The sequence below is a fragment of the Vicugna pacos genome, chromosome 2 (genome assembly GCF_048564905.1).
Source record: "Vicugna pacos chromosome 2, VicPac4, whole genome shotgun sequence".
In the NCBI taxonomy this organism is placed as follows: domain Eukaryota; kingdom Metazoa; phylum Chordata; class Mammalia; order Artiodactyla; family Camelidae; genus Vicugna; species Vicugna pacos.
The window spans coordinates 115,357,324-115,379,372 of NC_132988.1; the positions used below are offsets into that span (position 1 = coordinate 115,357,324).

At 47.7% G+C, this 22,049-nt stretch overlaps 1 protein-coding gene across 1 annotated transcript in view; it reads left to right on the top strand.

The window, feature by feature from the left end:
• Positions 1–22,049, top strand: part of CLNK (cytokine dependent hematopoietic cell linker) — a 140,956-nt gene that overhangs the window by 50,734 nt on the left and 68,173 nt on the right. The window contains exons 3-4 of the mRNA XM_072946278.1: positions 13,254–13,325; positions 21,794–21,822. Of these exons, the coding sequence (XP_072802379.1) occupies positions 13,254–13,325; positions 21,794–21,822 (101 nt within the window). The remainder of the gene's footprint in view (positions 1–13,253; positions 13,326–21,793; positions 21,823–22,049) is intronic.

Here is a 22,049-nt window from a genome sequence, read left to right on the forward strand (position 1 = left end):
GCAACCACAAGGTCCTGGGTTCGGTCCCCACTACATCCTCCAAAAATAAACAAGCCTAATTTAACTCCCCCTCTGCCAAAATAAATTAGCCAAAGTATGTTAGGGAGGGGATAAGGAGACCCACTGATTTCCACCCACTTTGGGCCGGGGGAGGGGAGCAGGGCTGCGTCATTCTGTGGGACTGTGTTCCTTTTCTGTTCCTACACTTGAAAGCAGAATAGAGTTAATTTTTCCGGGGTACCCAGCTTCACATCCCATCTGCCAATGCATTATTACTGTTCCCACTTCAGAGATGAGAAGCGTGTGGCTCAGAGCAGTAAAATCAGTGCCTCAGGCTGAAGCCCAGGACCTAATTACAGATGTTTCTGGCACCTAAACTGAGCTCATTCTGCCTCAGGATACTGTAAATGGCAGTGGTTCAGGGGGTTAGCCAGTAATGGGCTGGTAAATTTTAGTAAATGTTTGTCAGATAGCTCCCTGGAGATGAGGGAAAGGTATGCTTAGATAGGTACACAAGTTTGTTATGAATTTTACTGATCTAAAGATGTGTGGCATACCATTCACAAATAATAGTGAAATATCCAGTATTCTTTATAAAAAATTTTCAGGTACCCAACTGATTCTCACAGAATGATTTCACTGATTTTTGCTGAACTCGTGTCCCTAGCCAGCCTCTGGTTGCAGTTGACAAGAGTTCAGTTCGTTTGAGTTCAGCGGATGGATATTTTCCTTTCTATTGATGAGTAAAACAGAACTGAAACCACAAAGGCATGTGCCAGAACTTCACTGGTCCATCGGTGATGTAAGCAGCTTCTCTGCTGGGTCAGAAATTAGTTTTGAAGGCTGGAAAATAGCACCTCAGGTTTCCTGCTATTCACAACGGTACAACTACAGACATGACTCATAGTCGATTTACAATGGTGCGTTAATTTCTGCTGTAGAGCAAGCGGTTCATTTATACATAAATAGATGTATTCTTTTTTGATATTAATCCTGCAGTGCATTTTTCAAATTGATGTGTAGTCAGTGTACAGTGTTGTGTCAGTTTCTGGTGTACAGCATAACGTTTTGGTCACACACATACGTACACATATTTGTTTTCATGCTCTTTTCCATTACAGGTTACTACAAGATATTGAATATAGTTTCCCGTGCTGTACAGAATGAACTTGTTGTTTATCTACTTTATATACAGTTGTTAGCATTTGCTAGTCTCGAACTCCCGACTTACCCCTTCCCTCCCCATTTTCCCCCTGGTAACCATACGTTTGTTTTCTATGTCTGTGAGTCTGTTTCTGTTTTGCAAATAAGTTCATTGGTGTCTTTTTTTTAAGATTCCACATATGAGTGATATCACGTGGTATTTTTCTTTCTCTTTCTGGCTTACTTCACTTAGGGTGACGCTCTCCAGGTCCATCCATGTTGCTGCAAATGGCATTATTTTTATTCTTTTTTACAGCTCAGTAATATTCCATTGTGTGTGTGTGTGTGTGTGTGTATAGATGCATATACATATATAATGTGTATATATATATGTATATACATATATAATATATGTGTGTGTGTGTGTGTATACATATGTATATACAACATCTTTATCTAGTCATCTGTCAATGGACATTTAGTTTGTTTCCAAGACATGACTCACTTTTAAATGAAATCTGCTTTATTAATATTTCTTCTATCACTTTCTTAAGTTAGTCTATCGACAAAGCAATAAATCAAATCCTGATCTGCAGCATGTGCCAATATCTGTGGTATAAGTGCTCCCACTGTGGCCAAAGTCAGCACTGATGTGAGGTCATGAAGTGCACAGCAGCATTTTCCCATCAAACAGGTACAGCAGACAAAAACAGCACCAAGATCTTAGGTAATAGCAAAATGTACTAAAACGGTTCAGAAGTGATGCATTTTGAGTGTGTATTAACTTTGTTTTAATATCTGTATTCAATTGTAATTTTATTTAAATTTTTCAAAAGACTGTGTTTAACTACTGGCTCTCAGAATGCCTGACATTTTAACCATCAGCTCTGCGGAGTAGTCTGAGCCGAGCCCAGCACACCACTGTTAACCCCGGGAAGCCCTGCCCCCACCCCATGCAGGTCTGAGGTCGAAGGCCCCTGTCATCGGTCATTGCTGCTTTCTGTTAAAAGACTTGGGACTTTCTCTGAACACTGACAGTTACCACTTGACCTTGGGCAAGTTGGCCTCAAGACTCGTCCCTTTGTTGTAAAGTGGGGATGGTCATACCTTTATCGTAGCATCACTATGAAGGCTGATAAAGTGACCAGCTCCATCATGAGACAGCACACCTGCTCAGTAACCAGGAGTTCGCACGCTAGTCTGCCCCATCATACGTCCCACGGTCCATACCTGGGGCAGGTGCACGGAGAGCAGCACTGGCTTCCAGTCATGCTTCCGAGTTCTGTCATCACTGCACCCAGAGCTAACAGTGACCACAGGACCGCTCAGATTAGAGACTGCACACACGTAACACTCAGTAGTAAGTAACAAGGCTTTTCAAGGATTAACTCATTGGATTCTCGTGACAGTTCTATGCAGGAAGTGTTTTATTGGCTTCCTTTTGCAGATGGGGAAAATCAGGTCACTTATCCAAGGTCACATTATACCTATACCACTTGAAGCGCACGCAGATCCCACGGCCTCTTGTCACAATGCAGATTCTGGTTCTGTAGGGCTGGGGTGGGGCCTGGGAGTCTGCATTTCTAGCCAGCCAATAGTCCAGGGACCACACTTCGACTAGGGAGGAGCTGGATGGCTTGGCTGCAAAGCAGGCATTGCCACTTAGGTGATTCCAAAGCGCACACTCTTATCTCCCACAATGTGCAACCTTCTGGATGAAAAGAGATTTGTGCCAAGTGGGGGTCTACTGATGGGGACTCCAGGGTGCACAGCAGTATCAGAAATGCCTGCGGAGCAGGGAAGATGACTCAGCTCCAGGACTCTACGTGAACAAGCTCACCTACCCCAGTCACATTTATAATGATAACATTTACCCTTATTTCAGCCACTCATCAAAGTGCTACATACCATCCATCCAGGATGTCTGGTACCCCACAAAAAGCCCCTATCAACAGGCCCCTGCCAACATCTCACCCAGGCATCTGCTGGGGAGAAAACTTAATCACTGAATCCATTGAAGTTTGAGCCAAAAGAACCTTAGTATTCAACTCATCTGAATTCTTACTCTGCAGCTGGAGAATTTAAGGTCCAAAGATGCCAAACACATCATGAGGCAGAGGCCAGGTAAGGACCACTAGCCTGGCCCTGTCATTCTCCAGCCCGTGTGGCAGTCGCCAGCCAGTGAGGGCGGCCTGGGCATCCCAGGCACCTGCTCAGCTCCCTGGCTCCCTGCTGCCTCTGGAATCCTAAGCATAGCTTGGTCTGGGCTCCAGTGGGGCAGAACATCTCCAGCAGCCTGTGATATCAGACCAAGCCAAGTAGTCGAATAAACAAGGGAGACAGAACAGAGGAAAACATGAAATGCTGGAAAACTTGCTTTTCTGTGGTTTCCAGGGGAACCAGCATTAAGGAGAGGTTAATCCTGTGGGCAGAGCTAGGGGAGGTGATACAGGAGACCACTCCAGAGTTTCAGCCGTTGTTACTTGGATAATAACAACTCTCCTGGCCCCACCCGCTGCCATCCCGGAGACCCCAGGTCCAGCTGGCACCTGCCCATGCTAATGCAGTAGCGTCCCAAAATGTCCCCTGCTCTTACCTTATTCACCCATGATGTAAGTATTCTCCACATGGCAGTCAGGAAAAGCCTTCAGAAACACAGCACGTCACTGTGTTCCTCTGTCAGAGGCCCTGCCGTGGCTTCACGTTGATTTGGAGCCTAAGTCTAAGCTTCCTGATGTCTGCAGCCCTCCCTCCATCCACCCTCACTCCCCCAAAAGCCCTTGGATGGGTGTTGCCGATCCATCCCCGCACTCACGCCTGCTCAGCCATGCCTACCTCCTCACCTCGACCCAGCTGCTCAGCCCTGCCTCTGCCTTCAGGCTTTCGCCCCTGAGTCTGGATGCTCTTCCTGCAGACACCCCAGAGCTGACACCCACGATGCCTTCTCCCTGCTCACACCTCCTCCATGAGGCCCACTTTGACCACCCCACAGAAACAGTCACACCTGTCCACCCATCTTTCTGTCTACCGTGATTGTTGGCTTTCCCTCCCCCAAGGACAGAGACGCCTGTCTGCTTTGTTCCATGGGAGGTAGGAATCTTTATCTTGTTCACTGATGTATTCCAACACCAAGAACTGTCCCTGTCCTATCCTGGGCACTAAGAGAAAAAAAAATGTGTTGTTGAATTAACTTTGAGAAAGATTTCCAGCTCAAACATCTACTGAGCACGTAGTACATTCAAGCACAGTTCTAAGCATTTTGCATGCATTGTCTCATTTAATTCTCACAATGTTCTCAAAACATAGCAAAATCTAAACACCCCCCACCCCATGCCAAGTGATGCCACTGAAGAGTCCCTGGGAAGCATAGATATGAGGATGTGTTACAATGACTAGATTCAACCCTGGCTTTCCCACTGTGATTGTCTTTTGATAAGTGCTTTGAAAACCACCGTCACCAAACAATGTTAAGCTAGTCCTGCTGTGGCTCAGAGCTTATCAAGGTGGGAAAGCAACTGGGTACAAAGGACGGCATGTAAGCTCCGGGGTCAGCCTGGAATCCTGGTCTCACCCCATTTCCATGAAACCTGGCATGACGCAGTAGAAAGAAGTGGCCTTTGAGTCAGACAGGCCTGGTACTGAACCCCAGCCTGGGCAGTTACTGCTGTGTGGCCACAGGCAATATGTTTGGTGTCTCTGGGTTTCCCCATCTGAAAAGCGTAAGATACCAACAGGAAGAAGTGAGAAAAACGACACACTAAGTTGTATTTTAGGTCAATTTGTCCACTATCCCTGATTTCAAGCTCCTGCTTCATCAGGACCATGATGCTGGACGGACCTGGTGTTGAAGCTCTGCTCTATCACATCACTCCAGCCTGTGTTGAGCCCTTCCTGTGGGTGGGGCTTCGTACTAAGAGCTGGAAACACAGATGCCCAGTGATGCTCTCTTTTCACTGAGAGATGCGTGCAGGCTTCTCATCACTCAGCTGCTGATAGGATAAAACAAGGTGTGTCCGGGTAAGAGAGCTTGCACTAGGTGTTAGTCTGTGGACTTCTGGGAAGTTGGGAATGATATCGATGCTGTTTACTCTGCATACGGACAGGATTGGAGGGACCAGGCTCACAGGGGGACAGGCCATGATGGTTGCCATGAGGGTGCAAAGTGGAGGCTGTAGAGAGAGAACCGTGGAGAGAAGGTCAGGGACCAGACCATGGAAGTCCTTTTCCTTCATGCGTGCCATATTCCGAACATGGACTATAACTGCAGGCAGTGGAAACACCAGATTTTAGAATGCAGACCCAGCTGCAATATGGCCGAAGGATTGAGGGAAATGCAAGGTGGTGTGGATTGAAGTGGAGAGATTGCTGAGAAGACGCTGCAGGTTGCAGAGCAGAGAGGTGGAGCCAAGCCCAGGAGCTGGCACCTTCGAGGACCTTCCCTTTTCTCTTCTCATTTCCCTTCCCTGCCTTGATTTCCCTTCCTTTCTTTGGACCTTCTGGAGTCAGGAAGTGTTGGTCCAGGAGACAGGGGAAAGGATATTGTCTTGGGGGCCTTCATTCTCTGCACCTAAGCACGAGGTCCCTCCCTGGCGCTCCCCCAGACGACAGAAGGAGGCCCGTCAAGTCCCTTTTACTCTTGGGTTTTTATGGCGTGTGTACCAACCAGGCACAAATCAGGTTATTGTTCTGAGAGTTTTTAAAAGGTAAACATACTGCTTTTTTCATGTTGTTTTCGATCATGCATCCAGAATCTTTCAGGCATGACCATCTATAAATTTTAAATTCCCCTATGAATACATCTATGGACCTATGAAAAGGGTAATTCACTGTTTTTATTATATTTGCTCATTACATACATCGATGGCCTATTAGGAGCTACATCCCCTGACAGTCAAGACAGATGGGGAAGAAAAGGAGAAAGCATTTGAAAAGGTGATATGGAAGGCTTCTATTTTTTGGTTCATTTGTTTCCTTTTGCTGAATCAAAATTTAAACAACAACAACAAAAAAAGGAAGAAAGAAAAAAGGCTTTATGGGGTTTCTTGAAACTTGAACATAAAAGGATTCAGGATTACTGGCTTGTTTTCTAAATTAGGTTATCTTTCGTTTGTCTTTCTGTCCTCAAGAAGATTAAAAAGAAAAAAGGAATTTATTTTGAAGGCAGACAAAGAGCCTTAATTAGAAGACAAGCACTAGGGAAGCCAGGGCCAAGTGACAGGGAGCTCAGGCACCACACGTGGAGCCGGGAGCTGGGCCAGGGCCTCCCCCGTCAGCACCTGGTCAGGGCGGGCAAGTCACCTCGCGTGCCTGGTGCAAGTTCTCTCATCAGAAAAATTAACAGGTTCAAGCAGAAGATACCCATCTTTCCGTGAAGCCCCGTGCTCTGGGGCTCTTTGAGGCTATAACTCTGGGAAAGCAAAGAGCTAAAGTCAGACACCCCCACCCTCCCACGCTGCACCTGCAACCTAGAGGCACAGCTGTCTGCGCTAGAGTCTTCCGGGCCCATTTTCTGCCTTGATAAACGAGTATTAGTAATTCCCTGGAGACGCCAGCCTCTGTACATGGATCTTCTCAGGCACAAATACATCCTCTGCTCTGAGTCTGCATGAGGGGAATGACAGGAATTCAGAGTTTCGATGGCAGATGCACACCCCGATGATGACCACACAGGTGGCAATTCCTAAAAATGGAAGCCTGATTCATTTCATCCAAGAACGCAGATCCTCTCTCTGAGTCCAGGGAATCAGGAGGAGGAATCACAGCCCAGGTGGAGCCCAGGGGCCTGAAGGAGTCCAGAGGGAGCTGGCCAGGGCTACGTCCTAGCCAGGCACAAATCCACAGGCAGTTCACCATCAGAAGGAAACAAGTCAGAGCCAGGTGGGCTGTCCTGAAATCAGGCAGCCATTCAAATCAGAAGTAAATAAAGATAGGAAGCCGTGGGGAGAAAGAAAGGCAGAGGAGGTGAGCATCTTGCTCAGTAGCTTGGTTCCCACTCACAGGCTGCCAGCTTCACGAGGCTAAGACCTTTTGTGTCTTGTCCGCCCATGTCCCCAGGCATAAGACAATATCCAGCATATAGCAGCTACTCAATAAATACTTGATTTGAGGATGGCCCCAGAGTCCACTGCCCAATTTCAATTCAGTTCAGGAAAGGATTTGAGTTTGAGAGGATTTTCTTCCCCAGACCATGAGGCAGAGCCTTATAGGAGCTGTCAAAGAGGATACAGGAGGATGGGGTGGGGGCTTAGGAAACATGGCTGCCTTCCACCAAGATAGAGAGTGAGAACCGTTTTAGCTCACAGAGGGACATAGGACATCTGCCTAGACATGTTTGGGAAAGCTGATTGGAATAGATGGCATCTGTGCCGGGCTCAGAAGAGCAGAGGGTTTGATGATGGGGAGGATGTGGAAGGAAAAGAAGAAAAGAGAAATGGATCACAGGCAGAGGAAACCACATGGACAAAGAGAATTTCGATGTGCTGTGTTTCAGCCGAGCAAGAAGTTCAGTTTGCCTGGAACATAGGTTTGTAAAAGAAAACTGAAGAGTTGAAATGATGGCAGACACAAAATTGCAGGGGATCTTTGAGTAGAAAGAGACTGATGTCCAGGAGACCAGTTAAGGAGCTCCTGGGATCCAGGCGAAAGATCGAGGGGGCTCCAGTGAGCACAGGACACTGAAGTTAATTCATCTTCCTGCCACCAAGTCCTCAAAGCCTGTTACTTAAATACACCCTCCCTTATAACGTGGCTTTTAGGACTTTGCCACAAGACCTTCAGCTGCTTTTGAATCAAGACTCTTATTCCCCTCCTTTTAATGCAGTGACAGGAAAGTGTTCGGGATACACTCAGTAATGATGTCTCGTGGAAAACACCAACCTGTCGCACCCTCTAATTTTACACATGGTAGAACCATAACCAGGGTCCAGAGTGGTTAAGTAATGTGGTTGAGATAACACAACGAGGCAGTGAAATAGTTAGGGCTTGAACGCTAACCCTAACCCGAAAGTCACAGGACCAAACTGGCCTTCCACGCTAGCTGGCTGTCACCGTAATTATTGTCCAGGGTTGTAGCTATAAACACCACAAATGGGAGATACTGGACAAGACAGACAGGAGGCTCTGAGCAATGGCCCCAGCACTGAAGCTGCTTGGGAACATAAGTCTGTCTTGCATGTGGGCCATTTCCCTCACTTTCTGCTGCACATGTCCTATGTACTCAGGCAGGGCAGGACCATCTCCAGATGTGGTGTGCTGTGGCCTCCCGGTGTGTCCAGACACAAGGCTAAACAGTACCTCACTGAATCCCCTTCCCTGAGCAAGGCTGGAAACCCTGCCTTATCACCAGCATTTGCTCTCCAGCAAAGGTGGCTTCCTGTGAGGTATCTCGGCGTGGGTTTACTGCAACAACCCAGACAGGCAATTAGACCACGTCCCGTAGACAGCAGCCCACACTGTCTTCACGGGCAGCTCAGATTCCTCTCTGACTCAGGCAACAAGCAAGGAGAGGATGTCCCACCGTGAGGGCCACGGCCCCCTGACAGGACCATCTCACACGTCCCTGCACTTAAGTCTCCTCAGCAGAAACTGACTCAAAGCCTTGCTCAGTTCTAGAGGGATCCTTCAGGACAAAAGTTCTTCTGTGTGTACATCTTTCCCCATTCCTCATAGAGTGGAATATCTGCTTTCCGTGGCATCTGTTCAATAAAGGAACCGGTTCTACACCAAGATTTCTTTGACTTCCATGACTGGGGTCCTGTGTCCTTGTAAAGTAGGAGAACATGAGGGTCGGATGTGCAGGGTTGTTGTGAGGATTTAATTAGAGGTATTTGAGTTGAGGTTCTCCAGAAAAACAGACCAAAAGAATACATATATGTGTGTGTATATATATATGTGTATATATATATATTCATATATATGGAAAGAGACCTATTTTAATAAATTGGGTCACACGATTGTGGGGGCTGACAAGTCTGAAAACTACAGGGCAGGGGGAGCAGGCTAGAGATTTAGGGAAGTGTTGATGCTGCAGTCTTGAATCCAAATTCCATGAGACAGTGGGCTGGAACCTCAGGCAGGGTTTCTATGTTGTTGTCTTAAGGCAGAATTCCTTCTTCTTCAAGAAGGAAAACCTAGGTATTTGCATTTAAGGTCTTCAACTGATTGGGTGAGGCCCACCCACACTGTGGGGTCATCTGCTTCACTCCAAGTCTACTGATTTAAATGCTAATCGCCTCTAAGAAATACCATCTCCGCAACATTTAGACTAGTTTTTGACGAAACAACTGGGCACCATAGCCTAGACAAGTTGACCCAGAAAATTGGTCATCACAGAGGCATGAGTCAGTGAGAGACAGCAATTAAAACATCTCATTGTGATCCATTTGTTAATGAGTGGATGTTCCTTTCAAGTTCCTCTAGGAAGGCCACTGGCTCAAGACTTCAGGTACCAGTCAATCAATCTAAAAATGCAAGATAGGAGGGAATGAATGATGAGGCTTCGTGGGCTTGAGAAAATGTGCCCTTGTAAATGTCTTCAAATTCAAACTTGAAAAAAAAAAAAAACCCTGTGGCAAGAAGGCTGTGCATGTCCTTCACGTTTTCTGGGTTCAGCAGAGCAAGCACATAAAAGTAGCCATCATCCAGGCAATGGCGTGTCAAAAACCCAAGGACCTGGGCTTTTCTCAGATGCTCAGAGAGCATGTTAAACATCTCCTAGGCTTAGAGGAAGCTAAATACACAACTTCAAGGAAGTTTGCATATACCACCCAGACAGCTGAAGGACCGAATGGAATGAACAAATCAGTTATGAAGCACTCGGAGCAGTTATCTGTGACAACCAATGTGGTGACCCTTTTAGGGAAGCTAGAAGTACAGCATCCTGTTGTAAAAAAAATGATTATAACAGCCCCTCACATGCAAGAGCAGAGTTGGAGAACAAGTTTGTTGTGTATTTTCCAGGCTCTTCTGGAATTATCTGAAAAACTTTTGAAAATTGGCCCAATGTTTTCAGGAGTCGTGGAAGGTTATAAAACAGGCTACAGAAAGACTAGCTGATGTGGTTTGTAGGTTTGCCAAACACCTTCTGGATGTTACTCAAGTGTCATCTCTACTCACACACAATGAGTGAGCAAAATGCATGGTGGACAGACACTCCAATGGCCCCCAGTACCTCTTTGCCTGGTACCCATGCTCCTCCCTGTGTAATCCATGCCCTCTTCCTTGTAAGCGAGACCTGTGACTGCTTCTAAACAGTTGGATATGGCACAATTGGCAATATGTCATTTCTGTAATTGCATTATGTAAGATTGCCACTTTCCCCTTGTCTTCTTAGTTTGCTTGCTTTGTTAAGCAAGTGGCCATATTAGGGAGGCCCATGTGGCAAGGAACGGGGGACATCCTCCACCCAACACACAGCAGAGAGGGAGGCTCTCAGTTCAACAGACCATAAGAAACTAGCCCCTGACAGCAATCACGTGTGCTCAGAACCAGATCCTTCCCCAGTTAAGCTTCAGATGAGCCCTCAGCTCTGGCTGACACTCTGATCTCAACACAGATCATAAAATGGAGGCTCCAGCAAAGTCATGCCTGGATTCCTGACCCACAAAAACTGAGATGATAATGCACACGTTTGGCCTGGGTGAAGTACTTTAATTATCAGCTGTCCTTCTCATTGCTACTGGTTGTCTATCTCTGGTATTCTTTGATTATTTTGAGTAGAATTGAGTCCTAGATAACAGAAATTGATCACTAACATCCACTCAATATGTGAGGGAGTTATTGTAACTCTGCCCTTCCTTGTCTGAAAATGGGTATGATGAGATAGATTGACCACTTATTCAGCTGGCAGAACCTGATTCAAATCCAGATCAAGTACCAGTGAGCGCTCTGAACCTTTGCATCCATGCCACATTACATTGTGTGGAGACTAGCATCTCTCTGACTTGCTTATCCACTCCTTCCGAGGGGACAACCTGCCCTCAGGGTCATCCTGCCCTTAGCCCCATCCTTCCTTCCCACCTCCGTCCATTCTCTCTCATTCTCTCCTACTGAAAACTACAGCCAAGACCTATTTTGACTTTGGGTCCTCATACTCTCTAAAGAGTTGGAGTCCAATACCAGACTTTGTGAGTCTGCCCCTCTCAACCTTCTTTGGGAATTAGTTGAGTGGAGTTGCCTCACCTGGGGCCACCCACATCTACTAACTGGTCCACCCAGGAGTACAGAGGATGCCTCGCACCCACCACAACATGGGACAGTCTGGAAGGCCATCCTGCCAATCTCAGAGCACAGCCCAACTCCTCCCCCTGCCCAATCCAGCTTCCTTCTCTTCCCTCCATGGAGGCTGATTCCAGAAGCTCACCCTAATGTACTTCCTGCACCCCTTTCTCCCTCTCAGAGTGTTTCTCTAGGAACCTAACATGTAGCAGTTCCTTAGCAGACAGAGCATGAGCTGAACACGCGGTAAAGAAATTCAACAGGGTTGAGGACAGACTAGGACTGGCTCATAAGGTTGTTGGGAGGATCTGATGGACTAATATGTGTGAAACGGCAAAGACCAGTAAGTTGTGAATTTATCTAAGTTTCAAGCTGTTGTTACAATCATTATAGCTATAATGCTATACACCGTATTATTATTATGCATGATCTTGGAGTCAGCAATCCAGCTGCACAAGTCCTTGAGAGAGAGTTATGGCTTAGGAGCAATTTGTAGGATTTCTCAGAAGTCGACAGTTGCCCTAAGAGTGTGTAGAATGAGCAGCTTCTGGAAAAAGCTGAACTTGATCTGCAAATTTATTAAAAGAAGCGTAGTTTCATGATGAAATGGTAATTCCTTATCCGTGCGGGTCAGACTGTACCCGCCATATTGGATGTACCTGGGAGCACAGGTAAAGGTGAGAAGTTGGAGGAAAATGACCAGAGTAGATCGGAGCAGGCATCTTTCACTCTCAGAGTAATTTGCACCCCCTCCCTCCCCACCTCCCAGCTCACCATGTCCTCTGTCTGCCAAGTACTTGCATGTGCTCATTCACCACCCTGCGGAAGTCTCCCTTGACTACCCCTCACTTAAAGGTTCAACCCATTTCTTCCCTTTTCCTTCTAGACCAAATGTTTTTCTCTATCATTACACCTGTTGTATTGCCCTGTTTGGGATCTGGGTCTGATTCATTTTCTGTAACTTGGGACAAGTTAGATGTTCTGTGAGTTAGTTTCCCAGGGGTATGAGAACCAATGTCCATAAATCAGGTGGCATAAAACAACAGAAATGTATTCTCCCGCAGTTCCAGAGCCCAGAAGTTTGAGGTCAATTCAGAAGGCTGTGCTTTCTCTGAAGGCTCTAGAGAAGAACCCTTCCCTGACTCTCCCAGCTTTGGGGGACCCCAGGTGTTTCTTGGCTTGTGACCGCATCTCTCCAGTCTCTGCCTTCATCTTCACACAGGACTTCACATGCCCTTCTCTTCCACATCTTCTCCTCCTCTCTTCTCTTCTAAGAACACCTGTCCTTGGACACAGGGTCCACTGTAATCCAGGATGATCTCAGCTCATGATCTTACCTTAATGGTACCTCTTCCCAAATAATTCACAGTTTCTAGGCAGGCATATCTTTTTCTGGTGTGTCTACCATACACTGTTCACCACAATTAGTACCTGTTGATTCAGCCACACAGAACTGGCTTTTGTTGGACCTGCCTGAAAAGTAGTGAGGATCTGGAGAGGGCAGACTCAGAGGACAGACGAGATAAGGATGGAGCAGGTGTACAGAGCCATGTCACAGAGATGCAGAGAGTTTAAGGAGGGCACCACAGTGACCCCGCTGATGTGGGGGTGCCCACGTCCTCTTCCTGACAGGGTCACTCATTCTACCCATCGCTGCTGCCCCTTGTAAAATAAAGCTCTTACATTAAAAAGAAAAATGTAAGTAATTGGGTTACTTTAAACTCAGGTTTTGTTTAAGCCCAGTGGAAATGCAAAGAGAGATTTGGAATTACGTGTGAGATGTTAATTACTTACATCTGACTGGGTGGTTGTTTCTATGAATGAATGCAATTAATTAATTTTTTCCCCCGGCTCCTTGCTATTTCCTGACTATAATCTATTTTCATTCATCACAGGGGCAATAGAAAAACCACAAAAGAAGGACCCAGTGATTTGAAATTCCAGAACGTTGCTCTACCGAAAAATAGGTTAGAATTTTTACTTGATTATTAGAGGAGTAAAATGTTTGATTCTGGGGCAAATAAACTTACCAGCACACACACATGCAACGTTAATGTGATAGAATTATATTGCTGTCAGTGACCTTAGAAGTTACACGGAGACCAAGGTCCAGAACAAGAAGGGACTCGCTGGGGGTCGAGCATGCATGTGACACAGGCACAGGTTTTTAAGGAGCCCCCGGGCGTCCACAGCGTTTCAGGCCAGGGCTATTTCCACCACCCACCCAGGCCTCTAAACAGCCCCAGAGATATTCACCAAGGGAGAAGCTTCCATTCTTCAGGTGCTGAATGATTTGAGTGAGGAATCATGGATGGATCAAGCCACAAGTTCACCACCAGGTCTGAGAAGTGAGGAGTCTAGAGGGAGCCACATGCCCATTTGGTTTCTTTTGTCCTTCAATTGAGCAAAACTGTTCTTGAGCAATTATGGCATTATTTCGCATGCAGGCTCCTGAAAAGGCAGAGACAAGAGGCAAAGTCTTAACTCCAAGGGGTGCACAGTCATGACTTAAAGCTCAGGAGGAGGACTGACTTGACGAAATGATTGACAAGAGACCAATCCTGAAGTCAGATCCAGCTCTGCCACTGACTGAAGTCTCATCCTGAGCAACAGCCTGCTGTTCGGAGGGGTGTGGGCCTCCCTGTGCCCAGCCAGACCACCTTGCCAAGCTCTGCATCCGGAGGTACCCAAGGATCTCTGCGTGTTGCACCAATCCTTGCCTCCCAGTGAACTTCAACTCAAGCCAATCGCCAGACATCCGTTCAGTTCCTACTGCGTGCCAGGCATAAGGAGCTTTCCCGGCATTCTAAGATGTGCTTGAATAAATATTTTCCCTGAACAGAGCAAGTGAGTGCCTGCGAAACAGAATATTTGAAATATTTTCAAGATTACATTAAGCAAAGGAAAATTTGTGGCTGTTCTCAGACTTCTTCAATGTTTACATTAAATAGATTTGAATAATGCATTTTAAGTCAGTTTTTCTTATTTCTTGACAATAGCAAGAGATGGGAGATGGAAGGGTTAGAAGTCTTCCTTCAAATGGAGATGGTTGCAGCAATTACATACATCAAAGTAATATTTACAGTTACATTTGGGGAAAAAAAAACAGAGAGAGAGAGAGTGCAGTGTTTTTTTCTGAAGCAAATTATTTCAGGATGTGTCACAGTGTGCTCGAGATATATTAAAAAGAGCAACAGACGATGTTTCTGCAACCTGTTCCAAACCATTTATAAACTCAAATTAAAAAGGAAGAAAACTCCCAGATACATGCAAATCTCTGTACTACTGCATATTTTATAATGGAAGTATTATATGAATATAAATTTGTTTCTGAGGTCTATAAATCAAATCAAAATGTCTGAAAACAACATATCTGACCTACTATCTTACTTTAATAACTATTAAACCAACGTATTCATTCTGCACACAAGTTATAATGATCAGGGTCTGATGATGAAGGAGAAGGGAGGGTGTCACTGCTGGGTGGTGCTGCAGAACAGAACGAGTCCGCTGGGGCTGGATTGAAATCTCTGGCTGAGTGACCTTGTCTAGACAAGCCCATTTTCATTTCAGTGCCTCGTGGATTTTAGAAATGGCATTTGAAAAAATTCAGAAGAGGTGGTCTTGCCCACCACTGACCCCCCAAACCGGAAGCAGTTCCTATGTTTGGGGAATGAATGCATGACCTCTATAGCGTGCCTGACACATAGTAGGTTCTCAATAAATCACAAAGGCTAGAGAGAGGGGAGAGCTCAGTGGTAGAGCATGTGCTTAGCATGCATGGCATCCTGGGTTCAATCCCTAGTACCTCCATTAAAATAAATAAATAAACTTAATTACATAAAGAAAAAAAATTGTTTTAAGGTTCTCAGTCACTGGGTGCTCACCACGGGCTAGGAGCTATTTTAAGAGCTTAATACATGTATCTCCCTGGATTCTAGCCATCACACTCTCACTAGTTCGCCTTTTCCAGGAGAGAACAGTGCAGACTAGAGACGGTAAATAACTTGCCCAAGGCCGACTCGCTGGTTGTGAGTCACAGTAAACGGTGGGCATCATTATTACTACGAGCCTCTAAAACAACGCTGCCACTCCATGCCGCTTCCCTCAGTACTGCCACCCGGTGGGTGTAGGGACAGGCTCAGCAGAGCCATCCACCCCCGCCCACCCCCACACTCAAACTCACACGGGCCTCCTGGTAACACACAAAGTAAAACAGGAAGCTACGTGCTGGGGCTTCACCCAGGTGAGACAGCCCGGGAGACGATCAAGAGAAAGACAGGATCGCCGCGCACCCGTTAACCACGCCCCACCTACAGCCCTGAGATGAGTGTTTCCTGGAACGTCCCGTGGAACTTACCTGGCTGAATCCCCAGGGCCCACTTGTATTCCGTGCCATGTCCCCATGAGGCCAGCAACAGGAGATCACTGACTGAGGTTTTCCGACCAAGACCAAACTGAAATCAGTGGTTGAAGGCCTACCAAGCGCCAGACGCCACGAGAAGAACACGGGCATCCGACGCTCACAGCGATTCTCCGAAGTAGGTGCTGTTGTTCTCATCTGAGCGATGAGCAAAGGGAGCCTGAGAGACGATGTGTTTTGGTCACAGAGCCAGGAACTAGTAATGGCTGGGTTTGGATTCGGTCTGACGTCAAATCGAGCGCCATTTCTGGGGTCTAAGTTATCACACGTGAATGTTGTTCTCTCTTCCTATGAGTCACGAATCTGCTCAAGACTCTCCACTGTGAAGACGGGACGCATGCGTCAAACTTCGGAGAGGACGGTCCACATCCACGATGGCAGAGCCTCACAGCGGCTACTCTTAGACGTGGTCGCTGGACCAGCGTCAGCATCGCCTGGCAACTACTGTGAAATGCAGATTCCCGGGCCCCACCTGCTGACTCAGAAACTCGGGTGTTGGAGTCCAAGCTCCTGGGTCTGAACAACTGGGTCTCCCAGTGACTGTGATGCCCGTTCACCTTTGAGAGCCTTGCATCCTTACCAAGAGGCAAGCTTTGGAGCCGAAGTGACAGCCTCTGTGCTCAACGCTCACTCAGCCCCTACTCTCCACGTAAACGGGCTTGGGGAGGAAGAAATAAGATAGGGACTGATGGGTGCAAGAGAGTAGGAGGGAGGTGGGAGAGAATGCTATCCCCACCGGGGAGAGACCACTACACTGGGGACCAGGAGAATCACAATGAAGAAGACAAAGCTCCTGCCATCAAGATGTTCAGTCCATGGTGGAGACAAACACAAAAAGGCAGGTGGAACCGATCGTAAGATACCGTGCACGTGCGGTGACAGAGGCAGAGCATGGAGGAGACCAAAAACCAGGTGTCTGAGGGCTTTCCAACGTCCACCTTCGAGCCACTCGCAGAGCCAGGGTTCTGAGCCACGTCCTCCCGCTCCAAGTGCCAGCCTCTGTTTCCTTTCCCGTTCCTGGCGGGGCCCTTCCTAACACTTTCCACATTCAGACCCTTCCCAATTCCTCACCTCATCGACTATTGATTTTTCCCTTCTTCCACTATCAGCTGCAGCACTGGTTAACTCCAGGGAACAAGGTGCAGGTGGCTGTGATTTCTCAGGGCCCAGAAGGCCGGTCCTCCAGGAGATGGCCACACTGTTCTATTCCGCGCACTAGGAGGCCCCCTGCCGAGCCTCCTGGCCACGCACACCCGAGTCTCAGGAGACGGGATGGGCGGCTAGAGCTGTTGGTCGGCTCTTAAGTTCTCTGGTTTTGCTCCCCGGCCCCACCTGTTCTCCAGCTGCCCTGGGCACCTGTGGCACTGAGAGAGCCGTAAGAATCACTTCTGCTCCCTCTGGCCCCCCTCACTGTGCAGGAAAGTGTCTTCCCAAAAGATCTCAGTAGCTGAGAGCTGTACGGAGGGTCCAAAGTGCTCTCAGAGGGTGTATGGAATAGTGTGGTGTCCCGCCAGCCCTCCAGGGTTGTCTACAAGGAGCTCCTACGTAGCAGACGCTCAATAAACATGGCTGAGGGAGAGGGAGGGAGAAGGGCGGGGAGGAGCGAGAATAAAGTCAGGACCCAGGAGGATGCTCCAGGATGCGGCTGGCTTGTACTACTCCCAGTGCCTGGCATAGACGAGATCCTGAAATAGATGAGGAAAGAAACTTTTAACAGAAGGCGAAGGACGGAAGAAAGAAGAGAGGGAAGACAGAGCAAGCAGGGGAGGGACAGAGAGCGTGGAGGGGACTGTGGGCTCAGGAGTTGCTCAGCCCCCTGGAGCTAAACCAGGCACAACAAAGCATCCTGCTCCGATACGCCCACTGTCTGCCGTCCAACCCAGCAAACCGCCCGATAGTTTTGTTTTCACCTTTCAATACAGCCCTCCTAGCTTATCTTTCAGGTTCCTGCTCTCTGAGCTCTCAGCTGCATTCCTAAACCTTAGCTCCCACTGCTCCCTGTTGCAAACCCTCCACCTCCCTCTGAGAGGGGGAGAGAAGCAGCGGGCGGGTCCTGCCACCAGACTGGCTGGGTGTAAAACATGACACCATCCACTCCCCACCGCCCCGTGAGGCCAACCTGCGCCTCAGTCAATCCATCTGCAAAATGAGAGGGCCAGTTGGTGGTCCCGTCAGGCACAAACACCCAATAAGAGCCCTCAAATTGAAATGAACACACTGTCCGACAAGAATTGCTAGGAAGTTTGGCTGAAATGGTTTATGCGAAGTACACAGTTCCCAACACGGTGCAGATAGATGTTCAAAGAGCGGGAAGGAGGGAGTGCCTTTAGGAACTTCATGTCTGTCTTCATCTCTTTCTAGTTTATATGAAATATGAGTTCAGTAACTCTTAAAAACATCAATCATCTTCCAAAACTTAGAGAATTTTATTCTAGTCTCTGCATTTCAGGGGCAGGGCTTAAAGTGAGGTGTGGCGCTGAGCCAGTTCATCTTGGCGGTTTGGGAGAGGGGAGGGCTGGCAGGGTGAAATCACCCTCTTTCCCAAGGGTTTTGCTGTCTCATTCTGGACCAGCTGCAGGGGCCTGGGGAGACCCAGAGGGGACCACACACACCACACTCGAGGGGGCGATGAGGAACTGGTCTCCACGCCAGGAGCCTGACCCTGGAGACAGGACCAAATCCCGTCTCTGTGGGACCGGAATAACACACTATCCAAACTTTGTTCCCATGGATAAAAGAGCGCAAATGGGACTTCATCAGACCCAGGTCTCCCAGGTAGCAAGGGTGGGGGGAGTTTAATTTAATACCCTTTAAAAATTAAAACCGATTACACCCTTTAAATGATTAAGAAGGATTAAAAATTCAAAATAATTCAGCAATTAAAAATCTTCATTTGTAATGAGCCTGAAATATTAAAAACCACAAACCTCTGGAGGTTAGCTTTGTTCATTTCATAGCCCATGAGCAGCCCTGCCCACATTGTGGACACCTGCCCGTCCGGGCCGAAGCGGGGAGAGAGACTGCTCCCCTCAGGCCAGATGTGGAAGTGAGCAGGGGGCTGAGGAGGGCAGAGGGGCGGCTGCCAAGCCACGCACCATCCAGCTGCGGCCCGTTCGCACGCGGCTGCCTTACTGATGCTGTTGACGAAAGGAAGCCAGGGAGCATCCTTGTGATTCCCTGGCAAGAGGCAGCTTGCTAACACATGGGCCTTGCCTGAGCGCAGAGAGAACACATCAAATTTCCAGGAAGTTTGCTAGGAGCATCTTTCATTAATCACCCTGGGCTGTCAAGCTGCAAAGAGGGTTAACGCAGGAGCCTTTTTGGAGAGCTTGTCAGCTGCCGGTGTCCAGACACTGTCCGCGCTCCAGCCAGACATAACTGGAGTCCAGGACGTCTCCCCAGGCCCCTCCTTCCAGCCTCCCTCTTCTCCCTCCCCCCGTTTCGGGCTCAGCTGGAATAACAACATTGTTCCCTGCTCTGCTGCTGCTTCCTCTGCTAATTCATCTGGCTTGCGCTGACGCACGGAGAGCCCTGGGGTGCAGAGTCCCCGAGGACATGACATATGAATGAGCACCATCGCTCTGGGGCCCCGTCAGATGAACCACCTTCAGACAGCCCTACGATTGGCCTTACAATCGGGAGCGAGCTTCTAGATGCAGGCAACTCGCATCTGCTGGTAAATAATAAGGCCAATCCCAGTTCTGCCAACCGCTTGCCGTTCCCCTTTGGAAACACCGCTTCTCCCTTCTAAGCTTTAGTTGCATCTGCAAAGTGGGGAAAGTCCACCGGCTGGAACCGAGCCTTGCTCGGTGCCTGAAGGAGCATTTTCCCCTTTAGCTCCATTCTCTCCAGCTGTCAAAAGACCCCAGTCCTGCCTCCAAGAGCCTGAAACTTGGAACCACACACTGGACAACATGATCTCTGATGCACTTTCGAGCATTAATGGTCTTTGATTCTAAGAATCGGGGGAGGCCAAGGTCAGAATGAGGACGAAATCCTAATCTGAGACCTGAAGTTCCTCCTAGGACCCCGGGGAGAGTATGCCTCGTATTCAAATTCCTGGGGCTCAGGACTGCATCCTGCCCTCAGTGATGTGCTGCCTTCTGTCCCCAGCCTGGCCTGCCTCTTACATTATGCTACCTGTACACAGTCACAGAAACATATCATCTCCACTTCACCTGTCATGAGTTGCAAGTCTAGGGAACATTTTGAGGCTTTAATCAGAGACCAAGCTGTCGGGGACGAGGCCACTTGTTGAAAGTGTTAAGAGAGAGCTCCCAGGCCCCGATAAACAATCGGCTCCCCCCTGGCTGATCTGTTGATTTCTGCAGAATCTCAGGCAACTTGAAAGCGTGCCAGGAGCCAACCACAAAGCATCCGAGACAGCAGATGCACCGTCCCTCCATGACGCGCAACTGCCTACGGGCAAGGGCCAGGGGAGGCGGCAAGAATCTGGGGGGCCCACAGGCTGCTGCCCATTCCCTGGCTTTCTGTGGGATGGGGCACGTTGTGAATCCCCCATTTCCTCGTCTATAAACTTGGGACAGTAATAGTTACCAAACAGATTCATTCTGAGCATTAACCTGTGAGCAGAGAGCCACGGGCTGAGCTGGAAGCGGGACCCACGGGCTGTGGTCTCCTGGTGACTTAACACCTCCCAGCTTAACTCTTCTGTGCCCAGTGTCCCCGCCACCAATGAGGGCTCATAAATATTTACAGCCCGCTTGTGTTGCGATGCTCAATTAATCGCCCCTGTGACGCACTTTGAGAGCCTCGGAGGATAAGTGCGCTGCGAGGGCCGGGGATTAAAGGCACAAACAAGTAAGCTCACAGCAGCCACGGGCTTCGGAGCTTCCTGCCGCCTAGGGCTTTTCATGTCATTGCCCAAAATCTGGGGAAAAGTTGCTTTCAAAACACACTGTCCAAGGGTGACTGTGGTGACCAGGAAGAGACCCCGTTGGTCTTTTCAGATAACTTACCAGCAAAGAAATGCAAATGGCCCAAAACCACTTGAAAATGGTAATAATAATAATTCCATCTCACTGGTCAGCAGGGAAGTGAAATAGACAAAATAAGGCATCAAGTACCAAGCAGGGAAATTTGTTTAAATGGCTGTGAATTTAAATATATATTCTTTTTCATGTTCTTTATCATTATAGGTTATTACAAGATATTAAATGTAGTTCTCCGTGCTATACAGCAGGACCTTGTTGTTCATCTATTTTCTATATAGTAGTGTGTGTCTGCTAATCCCAACGTCCTAAATATCCCCTCCCCCTTTCCTTCCTGGTAACCAATAACTTTGTTTTCTATGTCTGTGAGTCAGTTTCTGTTTTGTATGTCAAGTATACTTCAAATTTCTTTTTTTCAATGGTGGTAAGATACGGTGAGATGGTCCCTTCTCACTGTGTGGATAAGAATGTAAATTGACACAGCCCATCCTGAAGGCACCTGAGGATACTCAACAAGGGGCTTAGAAGACCCTCATTATCAGACACTTTCACTGCCCTTGATGGAGTCTCTCCATGGAAATACTCAGCCATCAGACTAAAACTGCAAGCAGGGAGACACACTGCAACATTATTTGCAACAGTAAAAACGACCTAATTTCTTCCTCCGAAAATCACACAGCCAAAAAATACCCTGTTTTTGAATAACAGTTCAAGATATACAATGCATTTTTTAACATCAGGATCCTATACGTACTTTCGTATTATTCTCAGACATCTATACATTGAAATGTATACACACACCCACACACACACACACGTGTGCATGAGACTCAGCAAAACATCACCTGTGGTGTTGACTGTTATTTCCTTCTCCACACATTTTTCTGTTTTTTATATTCTCTGTAGGGAGATGTTCCTTTAGGTCTAGAACAGCATAAACAGAAAGCAACTGTTCCCTAAGCTGATCCCTGAAATGTCTTTGATGATCACCCACTCCTTCGGGGAGGATGCTGAATTGCATGCAGCTGGCACTTAACCTTGGTTCTTTTTTCTGCCCTAGGTCATGGCCCCGAATCAGTAGTGCCGCAGGTGAGTCAGCCCCCACTGCCCCACCTCGCCCCCACTGGGACCTAAGCAGCGGGGATGTCAGCATGAACCTCTTACTCTTCTTTTCATTCTTTTCTGTTTTTCCTTGGGTAGAACTATTGGCCTATTCAAGGTGACATTAGTTACTTACAGTCTTTCCCTCTGGTTGCTCCCAGGGTGGAAGTCTGTGACATCTGCAGACGTCAGATGTCTGGCTCTCCCTTTATTAG